Source organism: Elephas maximus, chromosome 11 (assembly GCF_024166365.1).
Source record: "Elephas maximus indicus isolate mEleMax1 chromosome 11, mEleMax1 primary haplotype, whole genome shotgun sequence".
Taxonomy (NCBI): Eukaryota; Metazoa; Chordata; class Mammalia; order Proboscidea; family Elephantidae; genus Elephas; species Elephas maximus.
In genome coordinates, this window is record NC_064829.1 from 66,787,999 (window position 1) to 66,804,097 (window position 16,099).

The following is a 16,099-nucleotide window of genomic DNA, read 5'->3' on the forward strand; positions in this document are numbered from 1 at the left end:
GCTGTTGCTCTGTTAAGGGAGTTCTCACCTCCTCCAGCCCTACCTATCTGGGTATTTCTCAGTGTATCGGTGGTTCTCTTAAAGGGATTGCAAGTCCCTCTTGAGATTTTACCTACTTTCTTGCCCCTGACACTCTTTCTGTGAATACTATGCAAGATTTAGCACACGTATTAGCTAGTGACCTGTGCTGTAGACACAGCATCTAAAACGCCTCGATCCTTTACATACTCCTTGTTTTCCAGCCACCCTCGCCACTGTTCCTGTATTTGTGTAATGACTTTAAAGACATCCGGACACGGCAAGACTGCATTACCCTATACAGTCTTTGCGTTATTAGACTTTACAGCTGTTAATTTATAGGCACTTACTTTGTATGCCAAACTTCGTTACTATTTCAGGGGGAATCTAGACAGTGGCACAATGTGATGCCAGGAAAACCTGGCTGATTTCCAGATAGCTGAACTCCATAGTTTAACACTTTTGAAGTGTTCTCAGTTAAAACTGGATTAAGGTAGGCTGGTCCTCCAGTCTCTATCAGTCCAGTAAGTCTGGTCTTTTTTATGAATTTGAGCTTTGTTCTACATTTTTCTCCCATTCTAATCAGGACTTTCTGTCATGTCCCTGGTCAGAGCTATCGGTAGTGGTAGCCGCTCAGCACATAGTTCTTTGAGTTTTAGGTGTAGAGGAGGCTGCTGTTCCTGTGGGCTCTTAGTCCTGTGGACTGTTGTCTGGAGTCTTTGGTTTCCTTTATTCTCTTTTGCTTCAGACAGGAGGAGACCAATAGTTGTATCTTAGGTGGCCACTTGCAAGCTTTTAAGACCGCAGATAGTACTCACCAAACTAGGTTGTAGAACATTATCTTTATTAACTGTGTTATGCCAGTTGACCTAGATGTCCCCCCAAGACGATGGTCCTGAGCCTTCAAACCCAGTAACTCAGTCACATGAGCTGTTTGGATATGTCCAGGAAGTTTCCGTAACTGTGCCTTTTATATGCCGTTATATATATGAATACATATGCAGCACATACAACTATGTATATAGAGATGCCCACAGCTATACCTGTGTGTGCACATGCATGTACTCCAATGTGCCCTCCCACACCTGTATAGTATATATTATCTACCTATGTAACCACTCACAGATTTTTGGTTGTTATTACTATTGTTGCAGAATTTTATGTTATAGCATTTACATGTTGTTGTTGTTACCAGGTGCTGTTGACTCATGATGGTTCTGACTCATGATGACCCTGTGTACAACAGAATGAAGCACTGCCCAGTCCTGTGCCATCTTCACAGTCATTGCTATGTTTCAGCCCATTGTTTCAGCTTCCATGTTGATCCATCTCGTTGAGGGTCTTCCTCTTTTTCTTTGACCCTCTAATTTACCAAACAGATGTCCTCTTCCAGGGATTGGTCCTTCCTGCTAACATGTCCAAAGGACGTGAGGCAAAATCTCACCATCCTTGCTTCTAAGGAGCATTTCTTGCTGTACTTCTTCTGGCAGTTCCTGGTGTATTCAATGTATCTTTGCCAACATCATAATTCAGGTACATCAGTTCTTCTTCAGTCTTCCTTATTCATTGTTCAGGTTTCACATGCATATGACGTGATTGAAAATACCATGGGTTGAATCACCCACACCTTGGTCCTCAAGGTGACATCTGTGCGTTTACTATATTTGTCCTTTATTCTTAGGTATCTCTCAGTGTCTTCATTTACCTTGGTCACATTGTGTTGGCTACTTGCATATTGTGTATTACTTTTCCCTTCACCAGAATTAACACGTCTACTGTCTAGTAAGTGATTCTTCCTCCTTCCCCCTCCATCCCTAGTAACAATCAAAGAACGTTGCTTTCTGTGTGTAAACCTGTTCTTGACTTTTTATAAAAGTGGTATCATATAATATTTGCCCTTTTGTGGTTGACTTAATTTCACTCAGCATATCCTCCAAATTCATCCATGTTATAAGATGTTTCACAAACTCATCATTATTCTTTACCACTGTGTAGTATTCCATTGTACATGTGTACCACAGTATGTTTATCCATTCATCCATTCATGGATACTTAGATCGTTTCCATCTTTTGCTGTTGTGAATAATGCTGCAATGAACATGGGTGTGCATATGTCTACTCATGCCACTGCTCTTACTTCTTTAGAATATACACCTAGGAATGAAATTGTTGGAACATATGGTATTTCTATTTATAGCTTTTTGAGGAAGCGCCACACCATTTTCCATAGCAACTGTACCGTTTTACAATCCTGCCAGCAGTGTCTAAGAGTTCCAGTCTCCCTACAACCTCACCTGCATTTTTTGTTCTCTGAAAGCAGTGTCTGTGTCTGATCTCTGTACTGAGCTCTGGTTTTCAGCTTCTAATTGGCATTGAGACTTCTAGGAAGATAACCTTAAATTCAAGAAACCCACATTCTTTGTTTTCCCTTAGCACAAGACCCACTCTTCTTCCTTTATTTTCTGTCAGCTAGTTGCGTCAGCCCCCTCTACCACTTAAACTGGAAACTTGAGTTGACTCCTTGCTCTTGGCCTTGCAGATCTGATTTGTCACCAGGCCATGTCGTTCCACCTGGGAATCGCTTTGGAGCCAGTCCCTTGCCAGACACTGAAATAGACCCCATAATTATGTCCCTGTCCTCCTGTCCCTGGGCTTGCCTCCCTTTGGCCTGCCCTCTGTTCTTGTCATCCAGGATGACAGCACCCCTGAGCGTGTCACTCACCTGCTTAGCTGTGTTTACTCTGCACTGAGGAGAAGCCAGGTCCAGCCAACTCCTCCATCCTTCATCTCCCTGCTTCCCCCTTATGCTCGCTGCACCCAGCACACCAACTTTCTCTCCATTGCTTTGTGAGGTGCCCCCATGCCTGCCTTTGTCTGAAATGCTCTTCCTCCTTTTTCCCCCTGTTGTGTGTTGGACTTCCTCTTGTATGGAAGGTTGTATGACTGACATTTTCCCATTTGCTCTGTGTGGGGCTAACTGTGGTAAACAGCACAACGTAGAGTTCTGCGGATTGGGTCTGTTTGCTGTAGTTGGTGTTTTCTGAGCTTCAGCTGGACGTGTAGTCCTGGCATTGGGCTTATCTCATTTTTCACCCCTATACTACCAGTAATTGTGTCTGTCTAACCCCTACAGCTGAGTGTAAGCCCCCGGAGGGCAGAGAATAATGCGACTTGTTCAGCTTTGCACTCCTTCTTTCCCCTAGCACAGTGGTCACTTGGCACATTTTTGTTGACTGTGTAATTAGGTGTCTTAAGTTATCTAGTGCTGCTGTAACAGAAGTACTGAAAGAGGGTGGCTTTAACACATGGAAATGTATTCTTTCACAGTTAGGTTAGAAGCCTGAATTCAGGGCGCCAGCTCTAGGGAAAGGCTTTCTTTCTTTGTCGGCTCAGGGAAGGTCCTTGTTCCTTGATTCCTTGGTGGTCTTCATGTGGTTTGGCATCTGTCTTCTCCCATCTGTGCTCTCTTGCTTGCTTGTTTAATCTTTCACATCTCAAAAAAGGAGCCCTGGTGGCACAATGGTTAAGTGCTTGGCTGCTAACTGAAAGGCTGGCAGGTCAAACCCACCAGATGCTCCATGAGAGAGAAGACCTGGCGATCTGTTTCCGTAAAGATTACTACAGCCTAGGAAACCCTAGGAGCCCTGGTGGCACAGTGGTTAAGAGCTCGGCTGCTAACCAAAAGTTCAGCAGTTCAAGTCCACCAGCCGCTCCTTGGAAACCCTATGGGGCAGTTCTACTCTGTCCTATAGGGTTGCTGTGAGTAAGAATTGACTGGAGGGCTCATTAGCATAACAAATAAAACCCATTCCGAAGTGGGACTGTAACCACTATAGGTGTTAGGATTTACAACACATATTTTTTGGGGACACAATTCAATTTATAAACAGAAGGTAAAAGTGAAGAACTGAGAGAGACAGAGAGAGAGGTAAAGGTGGGAGAGATGGAGGCAGGAAGCAGTGTAAGGTCAGGCAACCCACCAAGAGAATGAAGAGGGGAAAGGGTTTAGAGGGCAGGAATTGGGGTGGAGAAGGCAGAAAGTTAAGAGGATAGGATATAGGAAGAGGTACAGATGACTGGAATAGGGGGCCAGTGAGAGATAGAACAGTGTAGGAGATTTTTACAAGATGTATAAAATGGGATCTTGTCTCAAGGTGGGGTGAGAGCAGGTAGGATTGGGAGGATTAACAATACCTACTGTGGGTGCTTTCCATATGTTAACCTATTTATCCTTTAAAGCAATTGAAGTTAAGTGATTTATGTGTGACTTAGATATTTCAGTGGTAGAAAAAAATACTGATCATGTCTTTTAATCCAAGGAGTGTTTATGAGATCCTGCAAGTGTTATAGGCAATAGCTAGAACTATATATATACTTTAGAATATGGAAGGTAAATATGTAAATTGATTTAGGGAGGAATGACCAAGATGCAGGTACTCCCTGACTTAGGACTTCCTTGTCCACATGAACAGCTGGCATATATGATACCAGGGTCACGATGGCTTCAGCAGGGAATGAACACTATTTTCCCAACCTAGATAGTGTCCCCTTTTGGGAATCTAGTTGCCATTGTGAAGAGTGGTGATAAAAGATAAAACAAATTACTTCGTTAAGACTGAGTCTTTGTCGTCAGGTGCTTTTGAGTCAGTTCCCACTTGTAGTGAATGAATGTATGACAGAATGAACAACTGCCTGGTCCTGTGCCATCTTCACAATCGTTGTTATGCTTGAGCCCATTGTTGGAGCCACTGTGTCAGTCCATCTCATTGATGGTCTTTCTCTTTTTCTATGACCCTGTACTTTACCAAGCATGATGTCCTTCTCCAGGGACTGGTCCCCACCCCTGCCGATAATGAGTCCAAAGTATGTAAGACGAAGTCTTGCCATTCTCGCTTCTAAGAAGCATTCTGGCTGTACTTCTTCCAAGACAGATTTGTTCATTGTTTTGGCAGTCCATGGTATATTCAATGTTCTTCACCAACACCACAATTCAAAGATGTTAATTCTTCTTCGATCTTCCTTATTCATTGCCCAGCTTTCGTGTGCATATGAGGAGATTGAAAATACCATGGTTTGGGCCAGGTGCACCTTAGTCCTCAAGGCGACATCTTTGATTTTTAACACTTTAAAGAGGTCCTTTGCAGCAGATTTGCATAATGCAATATGTCTTTTGATTTCTTGACTGCTGCTTCCATGGGTGTTGATTGTGGATCCAAGTAAAATGAAATCCTTGATGACTTCAGTCTTCGTTTATCATAATTTTGCTTATTGGTTCAGTTGTGAGGATTTTAATTTTCTTCGTGTTGAGGTATAATCCATACGGAAAGCTGTAGTCTTTGATCTTCATCAGTAAGTGCTTCAAGCCCTCTTTACTTTCAGCAAGCAACGTTGTGTCATATGCATAATGCAGGTTGTTAGTGAGTTTTCCTCCAATCCTGATGTCCTGTTCTTATTCATAGAGTCCAGCTTCTCGGATTATTTGTTCAGCATACAGATTGAATAAATATGGTGAAAGGATACAACCCTGGCACACACTCTTCTGACTTTTAAACCGTGCCATATCCTCTTGTTCTGTTGGAATGACTGCTTCTTGATCTATGTACAGGTTCCTTATGAGCACAATTAAGTGTTCTGGAATTCCCAATCTTTGCCGTGTTATCCATAATTTGTTAGGATCCACAAAGTCATTAGAAGAAGTAAATTCTAGTATCTTGAGTTTTGAGTTGGAACTTGAAATTTATTCTACCATAGAAATAATTTTTGGTCCATCATGTATTTAGTATTCTTTGTGGGTGGACAGGAAACCCTGGTGGCATAGTGGTTAAGTGCTACAGCTGCCAGCCAAGAGGTCAGCAGTTTGAATCTGCCAGACGCTCCTTGGAAACTCTATGGGGGCAGTTCTGCTCTGTTCTGTAGGGTCGCTATGTGTTGGAATCGACTCGACGGCAGTGGGTTTGGTTTTTTTTGGGGGTGGTGGGTGGGCATGGGTACCTGATAACCACTCACACACAGTTTATATTAAACTTGTCGTGAAATGTTGTCGAATTGATTCTGACTCATAGTAACCCTACTTGATAGAGTAGGAGTGCTCCTTAGGGTTTTCTTGGCTGTAATCTTGGAAGCAGATTATCAAGTCTTTCTCCTGCAGAGTGTCTGGGTGGGTTCAAACTGCCAACCTTTCACTTGACAGCTAAGTAAGTACTTAACTGCTCCACCAGAGCTAGTGAATTCCAAACAACTGTCTTAGAAAAGAGCCTTCAGAATGCCATCTATTTATAAGTTGACACTTCCTGTATGCCACCCTCATTTGTGACTTTCGTACCTTATCTTGTTGTATATCTTGATGAAGAATTAGAAAATGAAGTGGAAAAGAAAAACACGTAAATCATACAGTAAGAGTGCAAAAGGCGAGATGAATGATGATAGGAAGAGGTACTGTAAGTTCTGAGAATACCTCAAGTCAGGCCCACTCTTTCTGCTTTTGTGTACTGTACATTATACTGTCAATCTCTGGATACTATTTTCATTGCCTAAGCAACCTTAGTTAAATATTTAATTTTACTGGAGTCATAACCAGGGACCAAAATGTCATGCATAGATTTTATGAAAGCAATAAAATGGTTCAGAATTGCATCTGATAAATCAGTCACGCCCCAGCCATGTGTTTCCTCAGGGAATGACGGTGGTGGCTTATCTTTATGTAGACTTTTTATTTTGAGGAAACAAAGATAAGACATTGCTACGGGCTTGCCCCGTGTGCCAGAATTATTTTTATAGAGCAGCGTGCTCCTTCCTGCACCCCTGCCCCTTGAACTTCAGGGAGAAGTGAAATTTCCTGTAACGGCTGCTTATAAATAAACAGTAAGTGCTCAATAAAGGCCCTCTCCTTTCTTTACCTCCCAGCTGTTGCCTACACATTACATAAGACAATCCTTGTCACACTTTCAAACATGCAGCACTATCCTTTTATGAATTGCCTTAAAAAGAACCTAGAATTTTGTTTTTCTTGTGACAAAGGTAGATTTAGTCATTTTAGAAATACATGGAAATTTTAAGAGACCAAGAGACAGAGACTGGATAAAAGAGTCTTGTTGTTATCGTTAGCTGCTGTCACTCAGCCCCCAACTCATGGCAACCCTGCGCACAAGAGAACATGGTGGTGCCCAGTCCTGCACCATCCCTGTGGTTGCAGATCAGACTGTTGTGATTCATAGGGTTTCCACTGGCTGAATTTCAGAAGTAGGTCCCCCAGGCCTGCCTTCCTAGTCTGCCTTCGTCTGGAAGCTTCACTGAAACCTACCAATTCAGCACCGTAGTAACACTCAAACCTCCACTGACACATGGACGGTGGCTGTCACGAGGGACACTGGCTGGGAACAGAGTCCTTGTAGTTATCTCTGACTTCCTGCGTTGAGTTGCTCTGAGTCTCTTAATCCTTTCACAAAGGTTGACGGACACTTCAGTCCTGCCAAACTTGAACACATGCTGTATTTGAAAGGAGACCATGAGCACAAATAAGTCGAGAGCCACTTCTTTAACATATTTGTATCCCCCACTGTGTTTGCCTTGTGTCCGCAGTAAGTGGTTGGATGGGTGGTTGAATGGATGGAAGAACCCTGGAGTATAAATTATCTCAAGCGTAGGTTCAGGTTGCGTGGATGCATGTTTGATCTGTGTGACTGACGAAGGACCAGCATCCTGTTCTCTCCAATTTTGACGTACATAATGGATTAGGTTTTCTTTCCCTCACCTTGGTGTTGACTGACCATATTGGGTAGATGAATTTTATATTACTTCCCTCTTGCCTCTCAATTCTTGTATTCCTAAGCGCTCCATCCCAAGTCATATTTTCTTTTCACTCTTATTGAATAACTGTTCCCAGATCTTTAGCTGAAATTACCAGTTACCAGCCCTGTACTGATAACCCCAGCGCCCCCCCGCCCCCCCCCCCAAAAAAACCCCAAACCCGTAGTTGCCGTCGAGCCAGTTCTGACTCATAGTGACTGTATAGGACAGAGTAGATCTGCCTTGTAGGGTTTCCAAGGTGGATTCAAACTGCTGACCTTTTGGTTAGCATCTAAGCTCTTAACCACTGCACCATCAGGGCTCCCAGGTGTCTCTAATAAATCTAAATAGGTTGTTGAATAGGTAGTTTGATGTCAACTTGAATTGATTCGACAGCAAGGGGTTTGATTTTATTTTTTACCTCAACTTAATCCTCTAATTTCAATTTATGTTAACACTTGGTGACCCAAACTGGAAATTCCAGTTCCAAACTTCTGCCTACCTCCTCCCCCTAAGCCCTCTCATCTATCCTGAAGTCCTGTCAGCATGCCCTAGACCTTAAATGCTTCTCCAATCCATGCCCTTTGGCATGCTGGCTTCACAGAGTGCTGTACTGTTGGTCTGCTCCGTAAACCACGAGCATGCTCATGTCTATATCTCAAGGCCTAGTCTAGTGCCCAGTGCGTAGGAACTGCTTAGGAAATATGGAAATGAATAAATACACGGATGAATGAATGAATGTTGACTGGTTGAGCTCTGAGATTGTTTGGGACAGCTTTCGTATAGAATGAGGCTTTTTATTTCTTTTTACTGGAATTGAGGAATTATTTTTTTGCCTGCTTACACTGACCTTTTGAAAAGCACTGTAATTTTGAGGAAATATTTTATCACTTTAAATTTCTTTTTATCCTATGCTACACATACAAGTATATAAATGTCAAAAGAAGAGTTATTAAATTTTTGGTACCTTGTTGCACTTGGCCATTTGTCTAGGTGGCTTTATATATGCGGCTGTGTTCTTGGTACAGTGGGGAAACATTTTCTTTCAGCAGCAGACCTAGATGGAATTAAACCTGTGTTTAATTAATTAACCTGCCTGCTCTACAGTTCTGGAGTCGTGGAATTGTGCAATGGGGATGCTGCTTCTTGAACTTCAGTGTAAGGAAGAATTGCCTATCCTTGAATTCATTTATACTGGACTGAGTAGAAATCGTTGCCTTTAAATATTGGGTAGGAAAGATTTTTTTTTATTGAAGATCAGTTTTTTTATTTTTTGTTTTTTCTTCCAACAGGGGGAGTCACGTATTCTCAGAGTAAAAGTTGTTTCTGGAATTGATCTCGCCAAAAAGGACATCTTTGGAGCCAGGTATGTTTGCTTTGTTTATGGTTGGCTTCTGAAGACTTTTGGAAGCACTTTTCAAATGTAAGCAGGTGTCAGAATCACTGAGGGGGCTTATGAGAAAGGTGGGTGGGCCCACCTACAGGGTTTCTTGGTTTAGAAGATGGTGCTGATGCAGCTGGTCCAGGAGCCACATTTGAGCAGGAGGTATAAACTTTGTGTCACAGTACTAGTTAGCAGGCTTGGGCAGATCTCATGGGCAGATTTCATAAAGAAATAAGATTCTGATTTTTCTCAGAAAAATACAACTTTGAAGCATGGCTATGCTCATTTCAATATATTATTTTAAAAAAACCAAAACAAACAAACAAAAAACAACCCTGACTTAGGGAAACATAAAAGCGTCATTCTGTTACTGGGGGAGCGGTGTATATTCTTTAGCATGTGTTATCTGAATCAGCAGGTTTACTGCGTGACCCCCCCAAAAAACAAAAACCAAACCCATTGTTATTGAGTCGATTCGGACTCATGGCGACCCTATAGGACAGAGTAGAACTGCTCCATTGGGTTTCCAAGGAGCGACTGGAGAATTCGAACTGCCTACCTTTTGGTTAGCAGCTAAGCTCTTAACCACTGTGCCACCAGGGCTCCGCTGCTTGACCCAAAACTGAAATTATCCCCTGAAACCATCTTTAAACAAAACAACACGTTAGCTAAATTATTAAAGAATGTTCACCATGGCTGTTGTGCTCTTTTAAAAAATTGTCCGTATAAGATCAGACTGTCAACAGTACCTCTAAAGCACAGATGAGCAGTTTACAGGGTAGTGAGTCCAAGTCAACAGTGATGAACCATCATGGGTAGAGATAGACTGGTGACATAACGTAAAGAATGTAACCAATGTCATTGAACTGTTCGTGTAGAAATTGATGAATGGATGTATGTTTGGCTGACTGTATTTTCACCAAAATTAAAAGAAAAAGAGGTTCACTGCTTTGGGTAAATTTGGTGATTTCTGTGGCTTTCACTGAAGCACTAGCAGCAGAGCAGCCTGGCTTGTGTGTTTACCTCTTTTGTTTTGGTTATTGTACCCATTTAAAAAAAAAAAAAAAAAAGCCATTGCCATTGAGTCGATTCTAACTCGTAGCGACCTTATAGGACAGAGTAGAACTGCCCTATAAGGTTTCCAAGGAGCAGCTGGTGAATTTGAACTGCCAACCTTTTGGTTAGCAGATGAATTGTTAACCACTGCACCACCACGGCCCCCCTGAGTATTGAACATCTCTCTTTAAATCAGTTCTTGGTGTCTCTGTTGGCTCTCTGTGAAGTGTTGCGCTAAGTTATTGGGTTGGTAGTAGGGTGAGGTTAGAGCCACTTGGAACTAGGATTTGAACCAGATTTTGGAGAACAAAAGCCTTTTGAACTTTAGACATAGAAGACACAATAGAGATTTTCTAGTCCGGCTTTCGTGATCTACAGGCGACAGCACTGCATCCAGAAAGGTTCAACTGCTTTGCCCAGGTCCCATATGCAAGTAGTGTCAGACAGGGACAAGAACAGGCCTCCTGTCTCCTCCTTTTCTTTTCACTTGGTGGTGAGAGCCCTGCGTGTCCCGTGCGTTTTAATGGTGAGGGCATTGGTAACTGCTGAGGACAGTTACTTACTGCTGGATTCATCTCACTGAATCACTGGTCATCATATACATCCCCCATATTGTTGCCCTTCGTGACTTCAGCCCTGACCTTGGGGACCCTTAGGAACATGACCTCATTACACATACTAACCTTGTGTCTCTGCAGCCCCAGCAGAAACCCTTTGCTGCTGCTGGATAGGCAAGCCTCTTTATTTTCCATCCTACCATGTGTCATGCATGTTTTTATTAAAGAAATCGGTAAATTACTGAAATGTTATGTAGAGAAACTACCAAAAAATAAAATCAATGCCGATTTAAATGTCAGTGAAATAGTTTTCAAAATTCTGTGCTTATATGGGCACCAAACGACCAACTGAGGGTACGTTGTCTGGTGCTCCAGTGTCAATATAGGGGATACTCATGCACAGGCCCTGACGCCAGCCTGTCCTGCTGGTGAGAGCCAAGGAGAAAGCAGTCCCACACGGAGGTTCCATCTCCTTTGACAGTGAAGTCACACTGAGTGGTTTACCATGTGTCTGCGTGAACGCAAAGGCTCTACAGAACTGGAGACACAGCCTAAGAAATCAAAGTTTCCCCCCTTTTGTTTCAGGGCAGCACTTTCAGTTGACTTATGAGCTGGTTCCATGAGTCTGAAGTCTGCTCACCCACCTGAAATACTGTTTCCTGAAATTCACCCGCTTCAGCTGCTGACTAAAGGGTTGGTGACTTGAACTCACCAGCCACCTGTTCAGTGAGGGGGAGATGTGGCATCCTGTTCTCTTAAAGAGTATAGCCTTGGAAACACTATGGGGCACTTCTGCTCTGTTCTTTAGGGTCACTATGAATCAGAGCTGACTCAACGGCAATGGGTTGGTTTGTTTTTGTTTTTTTAAATATACCTGTCCACATTCCACACCTATGAAAAGCCCATCTTATCTCCTGCCTTGTATGTGAAATCTTTCAAAGAAATTTTAGCTCACATGTCTCTTTTCTCTTTTAACCCCTATTAGCCCTCATACCAAGGGGCCATTGTATGGCTTCTTGTATGGAGCCCTGGCTGGCGCAGTGGTTAAGCATTCAGCTGCCAACTGAAAGCTTAGTGTTTCATATCCACCTAGTGGCTCCGCAGGAGAAAAAGACCTGGCGATCTGCTCCCAGAAGATGACAGCCAAGAAAACTGTATGGGGCAATTCTGCTCTGTCCTATGGGGTCTCTATGAGTTGTAATTGACTCACCAGCATACAATAAAAACAGTGCCCTGGTACCAAACCCAAAAAGAAGCAGTTATGTCCGAGTTGACTCTGAGTCATGGCAAACCCACGTATGTCAGTGTAGAACTGTGTTTCGTAGGGTTTTCTTTCCTGTAAACCTTTGTACCGAGGTATAAGTTAAGTGTGTAAATCATAGCTGTCCATGGATTTTTACTATGTATACACCTGTGCAGCCACCACCAGATCAAGGTAAAGAACATTGCACGTACTCCGGAAGTTCCCCTCAAACCTCTTCCCAGTGAGCACCCCCAAAGGTAACTACTAATCTCTTGTCACCTAGGTTACTTTTGTTCTCAACCTCTCCCATGGATTTTTTTCCACTATCAATTCAACTCCAACTCAGGATGACCTCACATGTATCAGAGTAGAACTGTGCTTCATAGGGTTTTCAGTGGCTGATTTTTCGGAAGTAGTTTGCCAGGCCTTTCTTCTGAGGTGCCTCTGGGTGGACTTGAACCTCCAGCCTTTTAGTCAGCAGCTAAACATATTAACTCTACCACTCAGGGACTCTTAGCTCTCGTAGTGGGCACGACGCCATTTTAGCATTTGAGTATGCATTGCCTAGTAGTTTTGTAATATTTCACTTGTCTCTATTACTAGATTAGAAACGAATTGGCAAGATGGAGGTATCTTACATTCTGGTATCTTCCTGAGCATCAAGAACAGGACTGGGCAGATTTGTTTTTGATTTAAACATTTGCATGCTGACTAGCAGATTGTGATCTTTTTCAAAAATGCTAATTGATTTCACAGTTCTTTTCAATGAATTTTATAGTTTTGAAAGAAATCATTAGGTTTGGAAAATTTATGTGTTTTTTTTTTTTTAAAGCTTCATTGGGTGTTTTATCCAAAACCCTTCATAAAAAAATGAAATTGATTCAAATTGTATTTCTCAGTGCTGTAAGAAGATCTGAGGTTCAAATTGGTGGTGGAATTAGGCTCCAAATCTTAGGAGACCCAAGCAAATCTGAGCCTTGACTTTTTGCTATTTATATGAAAATGGGCAGAGTCATTTTTTAGGGGTGCAGGGTAAGAAGGAATTATAGGTAATCCTTAAAGGTGAGCTCATGTTAATTAGAAAGATGAATAACATTGTGGCCCAATGGGCCAAGTGTCAGAAAATGAGTAAGAAATTCTGAATCCTAGTTCTGTCCTCATTTTCTTAGATTAATAAATACCACACACACCCTGCCTCCCCCTTATCCACATTTTGGTAGTTCCTTAAGGACCCATTTGCCAATAGGTGGGGAAGATAGCAGGATTAGATGACAGTGCAGGCTAACGCTGTGCTGGCATCTTTCTCCAGTGTGGCCTTGTTGGTGGCCTGTCGACTTTGCCTAATGGCCTGCATTGCTCATCCAGGTTATCCTGGGCAAATCCTTTAAAACCACCTATGACATCGTAGGAGACCTGGTGGCGCAGTGGTTAAGAGCTCAGCTGCTAACCAAAAGGTTGGCAGTTTGAATCCACCAGCCGTTCCTTGGAAACCCTATGGGTCAGTTCTCCCCTGTCCTGTGGGGTCACTATGAGTCTGAATCAACTCAGCGGCAGTGGCTTATGACATAGTAACAGCGTGAAATGAGGATGGCAGTGTCCCCATAACCGGCTTGCCAGAGTCAGAGAAGAGTTCCATAGGGAGCTCCAGTGCTGGGCAGCCTCTGGGTTTAAGAGGCGGCAGTCAGAGGTGTAGGTTTTCAGTGTGTTCCCCCTGTCTGCTGGAGACAAATCTTTCTGTGCCCTGCAGAGTCCCAGCCAGCAATCGCCCCCTCGCCTCTAGCCTTTTCATGGAGCCTCCCTTCCACTGCTGTGCCTTACTGGACCTTTCAATTTGCCCTTGACAGGAAAAAGTCTGTGTAGGAATTAGAATCCCTGCTGTAGAAAGGATCACAGATGGAGAAGGAAGGACAGTTTTTGTGAGAGGCATCATCAGAGATTATATAGACATAAAAAGATTATATACACATAAAAAGAAAAAAGTTGCTGTCAAGTCGATTCTGACTCATAGTGACCCCAAGTGTGCAGAGTAGAACTTCCCCATAGGGTTTTCAACAGCTGTGAACTTTTGGAAGCAGATTGCCAGGCCTTTCTTCTGAGGTACCTCTGGGTGAATTTGAGTCGTCAACCTTTCAGTTAGTAGTAGAGTGTTTAATCAATTGTGCCACCCAGGGACTTCGTAAAGACATAAAAAACCAAACCAAACCCGATGCTGTCTTGTCAATTTCTACTCATAATGGCCCCATATGATAGAGTAGAGCTGCTCTGTAGGATGTTCTTGGTTATACTCTTTATGGAAACAAATTGCCAGGCGTTTCTTCTGCAGTGCCTCTGGGTGGGTTCGACCTGCCAACCTTTAGATTAGTAGCTGAGCACAAACCAGTTGTGCCACCAGGGACCTCCATATAGACATGTCGTTGTTAGATATTGTCGAGTCGATTCTGTGGTCCTTGGAGCTCCCTCTCCGTGTCTCCAAGGGAGGTTGCCTGGGTCACTTCGTCTCAGGTTACGGGGAGGCACGGTAGTGGCGGGTGTTGATGGGTGGGAATGTGTGGTGATTGGAGCTGATGATGATGGGGGCCAGGTAAAGCACTCCATCTCTCCTTGGTGGGCTCTGCCCAGGAGGACTGGAGTTTGTGGGGCCCTGGGTGTAGGGCCACCTCTCTGATAGAGTATACAGATTTGCCCTTGAGAGACCTGGCCCTGAAATGCCCTTCTGCTTGACGGCTCTCCCTGCCCCAACCCAGCGCTCAGGATACAGCTTCCTTTGAGCCAGGTCTACCTTTATTAAAAGAAGCTTTGTTCAAAGAAGATTGGATCATTGAGCACTTGTTCCACTTCAACATTTGAGCAGTTGGTGTATGTGGAAAATAGTGGTAGAGAAAGATTTTCTTTTGGACCATACCTTGAGGTTGAAGAAGGGCACGCATATGACTTACCATCTAAACTGGGACACTTTTGTCTGGAACAAATGCTAAATTGAATGGGGAAGTCAGGGCAATGTAAATTAAGACTATGGTCACCATAGGTGGAGGACATCCAGTCTTTCTTTATTATCCGTACTATGACAAAAATACTATGTGATTTTTTTTTAAGCAGTTTAAAAAAAGCTGAGCAAAAGAAAACTAACCCTATTAAAAATCAGACCATGTTGCGAAATGCCAAGAAAACTTCAAATGGGAATGGAAACCCTGCTAAAAACACAGTATGCATAAGGTCTATTTAAAAAAAATAAAAATGTTGTTGAGTTGACTCTGAGGCATGGCGACCCCACGTGTGTCAGAAACTGTGCTCTCTGAGGGTTCTCAGTGACTGATCTTCCAGAAGTAGGTCACCAGGACCTTGTTCTGAGGTACCTGTGAATGGACTGTAACCGCCAACCTTGCGGTTAGCAACAGAGCATGTCAACTGTTCTTACCTACCACTCAGGGATTCCACACACAGGTTACTCACTTCTGTTGTGGGAAAGGGTGCATTGTCTTCATGACATAAGATGCAGGGTGCGGTAGGGGGTCATCTTAGTTATCTAGTACTGCTATAACGGAAATACCACAGATGGGTAGCTTTAACAAACAGAAATCTATTTTCTCATGGTTTAGAGGCTGCAAGTCTGAATTCAGGGAGCTGGCTTTAGGGAAGCCTTCTCTATCTGTCGGCTCTGGAAGAAAGCCCTTGTCCCTGATCTTCTGCTCCTGGGTGACCTTCATGTGACCTGGCATCTCTCTTCCCCCATCTCTGTTTGTTTAATCAGCTCCTTTTATCTCTTGTAAGAGATTAATTCAAGACTAATCCTGCCTCATCAACATAACCGAAAACTTACTACCAAATGGGATTATAACCAGGTTAGGATTTTCAACACATATTTTTGGGGGACACAATTCAGGCATTAAAAAACAAAACAGAAAAATTAGAATTCTGAGCTAACATTTGGGAGTTTTCATATTAAAAATCAAATTTTTGGTTTCTGTGGAAAGCTGCGCTGGCTGGGGTGTCTCTAGTGGACTCACCCTTTAGATGGGGGCTACCCTCTGGCCTCTGTGGACCCTGTATCTCCTGTTT

General features: G+C 43.1%; 1 protein-coding gene across 3 annotated transcripts in view; it reads left to right on the plus strand.

Moving 5' to 3' along the window:
* The window catches only part of NEDD4L (NEDD4 like E3 ubiquitin protein ligase), a 377,526-nt gene that overhangs the window by 124,622 nt on the left and 236,805 nt on the right, over positions 1-16,099 (plus strand). For all 3 annotated transcript variants that reach the window (XM_049901832.1, XM_049901830.1, XM_049901833.1), the window contains exon 2: positions 9,096-9,169. In XM_049901832.1, the coding sequence (XP_049757789.1) occupies positions 9,096-9,169 (74 nt within the window). The remainder of the gene's footprint in view (positions 1-9,095; positions 9,170-16,099) is intronic.